The sequence below is a fragment of the Nyctibius grandis genome, chromosome 4, assembly GCF_013368605.1.
Source record: "Nyctibius grandis isolate bNycGra1 chromosome 4, bNycGra1.pri, whole genome shotgun sequence".
Classification (NCBI taxonomy): Eukaryota; Metazoa; Chordata; class Aves; order Nyctibiiformes; family Nyctibiidae; genus Nyctibius; species Nyctibius grandis.
Genome location: NC_090661.1, coordinates 64189292 through 64200413, shown reverse-complemented (window position 1 = coordinate 64200413; position 11122 = coordinate 64189292). Strand labels below are relative to the sequence as shown.

General features: G+C 41.0%; 1 protein-coding gene across 1 annotated transcript in view; it reads left to right on the top strand.

Annotated features, from left to right (window-relative positions):
- Positions 1-9059: 9059 nt before the first annotated feature.
- The window catches only part of AHNAK2 (AHNAK nucleoprotein 2), a 33792-nt gene continuing 31729 nt past the window's right edge, over positions 9060-11122 (top strand). Inside the window, exons 1-3 of the mRNA XM_068397389.1 lie at positions 9060-9087; positions 9878-9954; positions 10593-10682. Coding sequence (XP_068253490.1) covers positions 9060-9087; positions 9878-9954; positions 10593-10682 — 195 coding nt within the window. The remainder of the gene's footprint in view (positions 9088-9877; positions 9955-10592; positions 10683-11122) is intronic.

Below are 11122 nucleotides of genomic sequence, written 5' to 3'. Positions count from 1 at the left end.
TATTGGATAGCCAAATAATTGCAGAGTAGTTCCTAAGGTTTCTGAAGCTGGTAAGCTGGTAATCAAGTGAGAGCACTTCACTTGCAACATGCCCCTGAAGACCTTCTTAAAATCCAGACTATCCTGATGGACAGTGGCACCCTGGAAGATTTTAGCTGGGTATCCGTGCAACTATTTACAGCACTGGTGGAGACTCAATTGCAAGTAAAAGCAGTATAAAGAGATAAAATTGTTGACAGTCCCAGGAGATAAAACTGTGGAGGATCACAGTGGATTAGACCAGTCTTTATTGCTTTATTTGGCTATGAATCTCTAACCTGTTTTTGCCCTGTCCAAAAGGGTGGTAAGCAATTTTGGTTCAGTCCAGGAGCTAGGACGTACATAATGATTCACTTCTCTTACTGACTTTGTGAGAAGTCTGCAGTCCTGGAAAAATATCATAATTGATAATTATCAGAGAGGGTCCTAATGTCACGCCATCATCACAATAACTATACAAGACACCGTGGGAATTTATGCAGGAAATAAAACACACATTGAAAACCCATTGTGTCATGTAAAACCTGAGAGAGAGGAAAATTCCTGCCTAAGACAAGCAAACACACAGACTCAGGGCAGGACATTACACCTACCCTCCAGGCAATCGTCAGACTGAAACTACAAAGATAATGCAGAACTTGTGAACCATTGGGTAGGGGGAAACAGCACTGAACCTCTGGTCATCTGGTGGGTGCCATGAGCATTTCTCCAGCTGCCTTTTTCACCCTGCCACTTGCAGCTGTATTTTAGCTAGCGAGAGAAGGGATGGACCAGGAGAGACAAATTCAAGTATTCACCGCTGCCACCTGCTTTTGCTGTCTCTTTTGGACATTGTTCAAATCACGTTCTCACAACAAACTTTGGTGAGAGCTTATTTTCATACACTGTGTTACTCCTAGGAAGCATTAGTCTTTTTTAGCAATAGGTGAAATATCGGACTAATACAATATTTTGGTAAATATTTTATTCTTGTACCAGAAGACTTATGTGGATGCGGCCAAATTACATTTCCTATATAGCCAAGTAACCAAAAAATAGTGATAGCTGGATGAAACTCATTAACCCAGGATCTGGGAAATTTCAATTTGACAACTGCGAAAAAAAAAAAAAGTCCCTTGTGCTTTTCATGTTTAAATATGACTTAAACTGAGAAAGTCTGTGCACAGCCCCACCAGATCAATTTCTTCTCATGCTCTGAAATGTCCTATGGATTCTGCTAAGTTTATCTTTACCATCAGAGGAAAGATGAACCACTGTAAAAATAAAGAGCTCTTTTCTGATCCATCTCATTAAAGGTTTTGCTCCCATTGTGAAGTGTGAGCAGGCATGCTTTTAATAGTTTTAAATCTCTGGGCAGAGCTTATCAATAAACATACACTCACAGGAAAGCCATTCACTCTCCTTTTCATCTGGGGGCTGTTAGTTTCTCTTTTTATGGTAGTGTTTGTATCTGTTCTTAGTTGCCAGTGCTCTTCCACATCTTCCCTGATATATGTCAACCTGTAGAAAATGCTCTATAAAATCCTGTAGAGCTCAGTATGGTCTGTAAGAAGCCTTAATTCCCTGCATATTTCTCTACTTGGATGCACTTTGCAGAGCAGAGTACCGTTCCTTTTGATAAAAGTAGGAGTTAACTTCACAAACAGGTCTCTGTCCAGGCGAGGAGACTGATGATTGTAACTTACATGTATTTTCTGTTTTCAGAAGGTTTTGAGATGAGAAGTTTTGAAGGCTTTTAATGAAGTACTCTAACTGCTGACAAGGGCAGCTTAACATACCAAGGCATTGAATCAAAACATCTTGTTCATGCCTTGAATGGAAGGAAACTATTCACACATTGGTTATTTGGGAGTAGCTCGGCTCCTTTAGCTCGGCTGTGCTACAGGCCCCCGCTTTCAGCTCTGGTCTGAGCTACATTCATCACAGTACAAGTATGCAGCTCAGTGACGGAGTGCAGCCAGGGGACGTTACTGAACGAAACGTAAAACAAAGGCAGGAGTGTAGCTTAAACACAGGCCTAGCTGGTTCTGATAGCATCCTGCAGATAGTAAGGCCTGTTAAAGCCCTTTAGCAGCAAAATCTTTATCTTCATTCCACAGACTAGTTCTTTGTCTTCATCCCACAGAAATAGTTAGGGAGACCAGAATTTCAGGGCTTGGTGGGAAGGGTCCCACTCCCAGCACAGGGCAGAAGGGAAACACAAAAAGGGAGGTGCTACTCCTCACTTTATCACTTTTTCTGAGGCAGAACGGCTGCTTTTTCCACTGTGGCAATCCTTCATTCCAGAGCTGACAAGCTGGTTCGTCTAGGTGGAGTTACTGGGTGCCCCCCGCTGTCTTGCTGGCAGTGGTTCAAGTGAAGTAACATCACATTCCTGCGATGGAGGGCTGGGAGAGGCAGCCTTCTCCATGACATTGCACCCGCATCTCCCCGTTGCCACGTATCCTGCCCGGATAGAGTGACAGCCGCGGCATTCCCACTGCGGTCCTGCCGTGCCCCGGAGCCCTGCCCAGCAGTTGTTGTAACTCAGTCCATGGGATCTTGCAGGACAATGGAATGAATCCAGGTCTCTGGAATGCACTAGGAAATCTCTGTAGAAGATGAACCTCTTGATTTTCACTGGTGATTTCCCCCACATATTTGGAGCTGCTTTCCGGGAATGCCATGGGCCTGCTGGAGCTCATGGTCAAGCCTACATAGACTGTGCAAGAGCCTGTGCCATGGGCTGTGCTTTAAACCTCGTGGCAGCTTCCTTGAGCAACACAGTGTGTACATAAAGGAGTTTACTTGCAGACACTTTCAGATTCTTATCTTTGCTGAATGATTCTTGCAGGATTATTTCCCTCACAGCCAGCATTGCTTGCTTGGAAGGATGTGACTCCTCCACCAAACTGCCCAGGGGGATTTGGGTAGTGGGGATGATTGCTCTGAACTGCCACAGCCAAGGCCCTTACACTGAGCAGCCCTGCTACGTTCATGTGTTCCTAGTTGGTTTTGTTCATGGTCTTTGCACGTAACCTTGGCATTTACACTTGAAGAGATTCACAGCGGAACACAAGGTGCAGTGTTAGAGCAGATGCTTTTTGCTGTGTAGCCTCCAGACAGCAGTTCTGGACAACAAAACTGCCATGATTTGTTCCTTTTTAATGATAGACCTTGAAGCATTACAAACTCTCTAGGCTTTTAGTCCTCTAATGTAGCATGAAGTCACCACTTCCATTTGTAACTGGAGCTAAAGAAAAAAACTGTGGGGGAAACAAAGAGAAATAGTGAAATGTTTCAGGCCGCTGCTGATACTGAGTAGCTATTTTTGTGTTCATAGGTATCATTTGCACAACATTTTTAGCGCCAGGATTGGCAAATCCTGGCTTGTCAAGCCAATTGATGCTGTTAGCGGAAAACAAAGATCTGCTTGTGGATTCAGAGATCTTTAGCACAGCTGATTTTGGAAAGTGGTGAAAACAGTTCTTTTAAGTGCCAAAAATTCATGTTCTTATCCAGAAAATGGTAGACGGAAGAGGTGGTCCTTTTGCTGTCATTGTAATGTTGTCTGTGAGAGCTTTAAAAAAAAATCTGATTTAGGCCAATTTTTAGTCATGGGAGCTTTAAGGAAACCACCAAACCAAGAATGCAATAGCTTATATGCTTGATGGCACTGCCTAGCTGAAGTGACATTTTAATTAGCTGGTTGATCTATATTTGTTCAACAGTCTCTACTCTTCTGGGATATCCTGGGAAACCCAAAGAACCCACTGCAAGGTGCATTAATTTCATAACTCATCAAAATAATTGAGACAGTGGATTGGGATGGATATAAAAAAGAAGTAGACATGGAGACTGGAGCACTGAGGTTGCCAAAGAAAAAGTCAAATGTTTTAAATGCTGCCTTTTTGCCCATAACCCTAAGTGAAAAATTTCTCCTAGTAAACTAAAGTCAGGTGAACTTACCTATCTGAAAAAGCACTCTTGAGAGGCCAAGATGAATGCCAAGAATGTGCATAGCTTTCCTGTTATCAAGTGCTTTCCTGAACTGGGACCTACGATTTTAAATATTCTAGTTATTCTAAATATTCCCTATTTCAAATATAAGAAGTTAATCAGAAGGGGCTGTGGGGCTTCGCAGCAGCACTGCTCCGGCGGCTGTGAGAGCTCTGAGGGAAGAAGAGGAATCCCAGTAACTGCAATAACTGCAAGAGAGGGAGAACAAGCACAATGAAGCACATTATCCATTTTGAGAAAGGGATTTAATTTAAAAGCGAGGCACTAAATTTTTTTAAAAATTAAAAAGATTAAAAATTAGGGATTTAATTTAAAAAATAGGAATTTAATTTAAAAAAATAGGAGGAATTCTGGAGCAGTGCATTAGCAGTGTCTAGCCACACGTGCATGGGAAGTAACAGGCCCATGACAGGGTGCCTGAGGGCACAGGGACAGACAGATCAGCACGTACAGGGACAGATGGCTGCAGGAAGAGGGGTATGATACAGGAGCCAGATGAGGCCCTCCATGACAGCAGCGATGCACAACCTTATTTACAACGAGACATAAACACATGAGGGTGCACTGTGAAAACTGCGAACCTACATGTATGAATTCATTGCTGGGTCAAACACAGTGCCAACAATGTCAATGATATTAAATTATTATTGTTGCTGTTTGTTTTGCAATTATTCACTCCTCCTTCTCCTTATTAGTAATACGAGTCAGGTTATGTGCCCAGAATGTGCTTTGCATTGTCAGAAGAGACCTGATCTAAAGATGTCCTAGCCTTGCCCACATGCCTAGCCATGAATCTTCTAACAGGCTGTGGACTATTCATTTCCACAATACTGCACAAACAGGACTGTTTGTTTGTTTCTTATCATAGCGAAGAAATGCTAACTAGCAAACACCAAAATCCAAGTAAAGAAAAGGCACAGATTGTGATGTTCATACATTAACAAACAGTAATAAATGAGCGAGCAAAGCGTACAATTTTCACCTGTGGACAGGTGTTTACCACTGCTCAGGTTTCTGTCTGTTAAGAGAAACTAGTTGAAGTGAAGTTAGATAATTCATGCCGGTCAGTACATGGCAAGAAGGAACCTCTTCTCCTTGTGAGGATATTACCTGAGAATGAGGAATATTTAACCTGCACCTTTGTAAAAAAATTGTGCATTGCAACCATTGTTACTCTTGTCAGTTTTAACTGATCTACATTAAAATCCCTGGGAAAAAAACACAACAGCAGCATTTTAGTTCTCCCCAACAAAAACAGAACAAAAAATAAATAAAATCAAACAAAACAAAGCCACTTTTAGAAGGAAAGATAATGCCTAAAAAGTTGATGCAAGGAAAAGTTATATGCTTAAAAATAAGAAAAGATTACTTAAAATCACTACATTCATATGCAATCATAAATTTAGTATAAAATCTTCAAAAGCAGAAAGTCCAAATCTAAAAATTGCAGAGAAAGGGATATAATTTGTAAGCAAGGAAGCTAGGATGATCAGCAAAGGACATTATAGTTTATTTTTTTTACCATCATCTCCGGTATTGTCATTTGCTGTTTTATTGTTAATTTGATTGTGAAGCATACAGATTATGCAGATACATACAGATTATTATATACCAGTGTCCCAATTAAAGCTAAGTTTCTCTTCAGTTTAAGCAATATATTAAAGCACAATTGACTGTAATTCAATGAAATTGTCATACTTTAAATTGATTATAATGTGTCAAATGTGGTTTTGAAGACTGTTACCCACTGAATGTAAATACCAAAAAAACTCTTGGTTTTATGTTCTTGTGGTTTTACCCAAAACAGTCCAGCTGGGTTACTAGACTAAAGATAAAATAAGTTTTTTAATTGCATTTAAAAAAGCAAACACAATTTGCTGTCATATGATACGAAACATTCCAGTCTATATAACTCCTACTGCCTACTTACAAAAAAATTCCCTTGTTCTGAAGTCATTTCAGTGGTTATTAGAAGTAGTCACTGATGTAAATTCCATCTTGTTTATGAAAACTTTTTGGACAAAGCATTGATTGTCCAGAGTTCATAAAAAAAGTTAAAACCTATAAAATGTTGGCATCACTACTATTTGGGGCATGAGAATGACATGAATATAAATCATAGTTTATTGGCACAGTCTTTTACACACAGAAAACTTTGCTGAAAATGGAATTCATCGATGTACCATAATTCCCCTCTGCTATAGATTTGTTTGTAACGTATTCTGAATTGGAAAAAAATCTGAAGCAAATCTTAGTCTACAATAGGAATCAGGGGCACAAGAAGTCTTCCATGACATGGGTTAGCTACGGTATAGGGGCAGAGTAGGCAGAGTTTGGGGAAATTAGGGTGGATGGAAAGGCCTCGGTGTGAGGCTTTCGGAGGGAAGGTCATTTGTGTAGCTGATGTCCCTCTGTGCAATCTCAGCTACATCCCTATTAGCCCTGAGGACTGTAGTCTGCTGCTCCGTTTTGTAGGAAAGAGTCCTACTATCACCATTTAGGAGAGGTAACAGTTTACTAAAGGCTTTCACAGGAGGATTCTGTCCCTTCCTGCCCATCATGAGGTGGGTGCAAGAGGCCTTTTATGCTGACAGTTTTTCCTCTTAAAAGCAGGTGATTTTTCTGGTGACATTTTGGGAAACCTTGACCCACTGCCCCTCTAGCAAGGACAAGGAGAGCAGTTGCCTGCCAATACTTGGCCAGGCATGTGAAGCCACCCTTGCACCTCATACACTGCTGCTTTGCTTGATCAGCAGCCGGTGGAATATAAGAAACTTCTCTCCTGGTCCAGGCCCAGATGAGATGTCATCCAGACGAGGTCTATCTCTCTACATCCACGCTGAACAAGACTTGGCAGTGTCGTTTGTTGTTTTAAAATGACATCCCAATGGGAAATAAGTGTTTAGGTCTCAGGAAGTGATCTAAATCTCTTGGACAGGGAGTAACCCACTCTTAGCAACAGGAAGATTTTGCAGGTGTTGGTCACCTAATCATTCTAACTATCCTTTTTAAAAATACCTGGTTTTAAAAGTTTTTCCTCTGTTAGAACTTGTAAGACAGCTGCAGTACCCTAGACTCAAAGGATATGCCCCACTGGATGGCAATAAATCAACTGCACAAACCATACAGGACCATTCAAGTCCTGGGAATGAAGCACCCCATAGTTGCACTACTACAGTTCTAGACAACTAAAATGTCGCTGAAGTTACACCAGAGTAAAACAAGAGAAACAGCAGTGAATCAACCCAAGAATCCTCCTGGGTAATTCTTTCCTTTTTCTTTTCCAGTAGTAAAATTATTGGCAGCCATCAGTGATCAATGCTGTAACTAGCCTTGAAGGGCTGCACTGAAGAGCAAATGTTCTAGCAATCCAAGCAATATTCTGTTAAGTCATTCTACTGGATTGCAGGGCTTGTGGGTGGAATTCTCCCAAGTGAAAAATACGGCAATGCCACAAGACTAAGTCCTTACTATTTCTTGGAATTTTAGTAACAGCCATAAAATTCACTGTTGGCACCTGAATCTTTAGAAGCACTAAGCAAATAAAACAATCAAGCCTCAGTCCTGCAGCTCTTCTCCACATATGATACTTATTAAAATACATGTGGTGAAGATCTTCATGAATGGATTCCAGAATTTTCAAGCAGAAATGCCTAAAATCAGGTTCATAAATCTACATCTAAATTTTTTAACAAGGTTATGTTCATTTTCTGATTTTCTTGAGGTTCTGAAAATTGCCAATGCTAGAGCATTTGCAAAAAATCAAGCCAATTTAAGCATGTATTTGATCTGAATTAGGGTCTGCATTAAGACCATTTTCTAGAATTGTCCATCATAGGCATCAGGCCAGATCCTGTGAAGGCTAAAGGAGGCATGATCTGGCAGCCCTGATGTGTTCTGAGTTGATCCTACTTCTCTGGAGCTAAAATACTACAGGAGAGCTGAACAAGATCATGTACATATGGCTAATGAGGATGTCCTCTATTTTATCAAGTATGGAAACTTGGCCCACAGACTGACATGGGATATCCCCACTGGAAACACACTATTACCATTCATCTTAACAAAGTGGTCCATCACTGATCATGTGGCATAACTCTTTCAAAACTCTGCCTGTACTAAATAACTTCGTCTTCGAAAAAAGTCAAGAAAAAAATAAATGTAGGAGATCAGAAAACTATGATGAAAGGCTAGCAAAGTCACACCCCTTTTAACAAGAGCTTGGCAAGTGGTATGAGTTAGAGTGATTTCATACATGCATAAGTTGTGCCAGCTTGTCTGCACACACAGCATGTAATATCCTCATCCAGAAATGTTGTGTTCCAGCCCAAGGATTCTTAATTTAAAGTAGACAATGAATGAGTTGCGCTATTCTGCTTGAGGTTGTCTTCTCTAGTGTTTGAGCATATTTTTAAGCCAGAGGATCTGTTTAGGAGAGCCAAAACTATGTATACTAATGACAGTTGTAGAACTCAGTGTGAGAGAGCTAGACAGCCCGATGGCTTGAAAAAATGGAACATGGAGACAGAAAAGAGACATAGTTATCACTACAAGGACTTGTGCATGTATTAGAACAGCCTGTGCATCAGGAAATGTGTAATTCAGCCACACTGTCCTCTACTGGCTAAGCCTGGATCTCTGAACACAATGATGTATTCCTGCTCTTTTCATTCTTCGGTGCCCAATTTAAGTCATTTCAACAGAATCATACTTTCAAACATCCCGTCTCCACCCCATCTCTGTCTGCTCTGAATACTTTTAAAAACCAAGAAAAGAGAGTCTTTATGACTATCAAAACTTCATGATGTTTACTCTCCGGCCCTTGTCTTAAGACCTCTGTCAGAAGCCAAGAAGAATTTCAAGATGGGGAATTTCAATTACTTTAATTAATTTCCAGTTAATGAACTTTTGATTACTGATTCTGATATTTAAAAAAAAAAAGAAACCTGATTAGGGAAAAACACCTCAGCTCTGCTCTGTACACCTCTCCTCCCCTCTTTCTGGTATCTAATCCCCTCGCTATGAGCTACACACAGTCCTTCTGGGGAGGTGAGGGCTGGTGCAGGAGATGGGGGTCAGCAGATGGTGGCTGCTTTTCTTTTTCCACTCCTTGCTTTGTACTCGGTTGCCCCAGAGTGGGTTCCTCCACCAGCCGTCGACCTGTCAGAGCTGAGCCTCCTCCTCTCTGCCCTTGCTCAGGCAGCTTTTCTTCCTCTGGCTCCTTCTAGAGATCCTATTTTGCTCCAGAATTTCTCCTGCTCTGCCATCTCTCCTCTCTCCTCCCTCTCTGGTGTGGTCTTCTCTGTCTTTCTCTTCCTCCTCTAGTGGTGGTGTCTCTTTTTCTCAGCATTTACCACCTTTTCTTAAACATGTTTTCACAGAGGTGGCAGAAACTTCTCCAATGGGTTCAGCAATGCGGGCGGAGCTGGCTGCAAGTGGCTACGTCTGGCACAGGGTGGTCCATGACCTCCTCCCACAGAGACACCCCCATAGCCACACCACTGCTAAAACCCTGCCAATTCTGCCCAATATATACCTCAAGGCCCCCTTGGTAATAAAAAAAAATCTGGCCAACTTCTAGTTCTGTATTTTCTTCAATCTGAGGATCTTTTCCCTTCACAAAAGCCTTTACATTTCTGGATATGAGTGTTTCTGGTATCTTTAGAAAGATCAGCCTGATGAGATCTGAGATAAGGAATCCGACTAAAAGCAGGCCTTTCTGCGGTCAGCCTGTGCACGTCCCCCGGGTGCGCTGCTCCGGAGGGCTTCAGCTTGCAAGCTGGCTGCTTGTGCTCTGCGTGGCTCCCACAGACACCAACAACCTGTATGCTGCTTTCAGGTTCTGGACGACAGCTGAGACCGGCTGAGCCTCCAGGAGATGTTGATGTTGATGCGGATGCAGAGGACGAAGATTCTGTGAGTTTTTTTTAGAGTTGGGGTTTTTTGGAATAGGGGTTTGTCAGTTACTTTGTTAAAATGGGATCTTAAATATTTCATTTATAGCTAGGTCTTGCTGGTGATTTTTTTCCCCATCAAAAATGTTGTATTTCTGCTTGGGATTCTCCTACCAGCTCAAAAGCCAGAATGACGCTTCAATATAAAGTGAACTTCTCTTTGCCATGATTCACCAGAGTAAGTTTAATACCAAGACTTAGCAAACTATTGCATGGCTCTTGACTACAGTAACTTTTCTTTGAAGTTTTAGAAGGTTTATTTTCCCTGTCATTTGACTCCAGAAGGAATCATGTCAAGTGTTTGTCAACAGAAACTCCTGCTGAGACTCTTCCATGGTTTGCTTGGTTTTAGAGTGCAATAAAGTTTGAAGCCACAGGACCCAAATGTTATGTGTGCAAATAAAGCAGGGGAAGGAATTTTTATTGCCTTTTTAAATTATTACTAATTGATCTGGTTATTGGTTATTCTACATCCATCATTATTAATGAGAGACTTGTACACAGAAGGAGACGATGCCTAAGTAGAAAAACTCTCTAAAAAAAATGGGTCACTGTTTAATGGTAGATGTTCCTTCCCCATTACTCATTTCTTTTCCACAGGTTAATGAAGTGGCAGTAGAAGACATCCGTCCAAGGCCACAAGGATCTTCTCCAGTTTATGAATATTCCATAGAAGAAGAATATTTAAAGGCAAGACATTGAGTTTTCATGCAGGCATGGCTTTACAAGTTGATTCAAGAGGGTTTAGCTCCTACAACTAGTTGAGACTCATATGTCATGTAACAAGACGTTGTTGCAGCCATATTGTCTTCCTGTCCCCACCAAAATCAGGGCCATATTCATTGATGGTTTTATATTGTACCAGACTTGTTGTTGGCTATGTTCTTGTTTCTTGGCAAAAAATGCATTTGACTTCATTCCTTAAAGGACCTGGGGCAGAGAGTGTCAAGAAATCACAATGTTTTTCCTATTAGAATATTTAACTGTCTTGAATCTAATAAATATGTGTTTCAAAATTACCTGCACCTCTTGGTTTTTCAAAGGTAAAGATTTAATTAGTATAGTCATTTTAAGATAAGTAAGCAACAGTTTGAAATTCATGTTGAAGTCGAATAAATGAAAAAAATGCA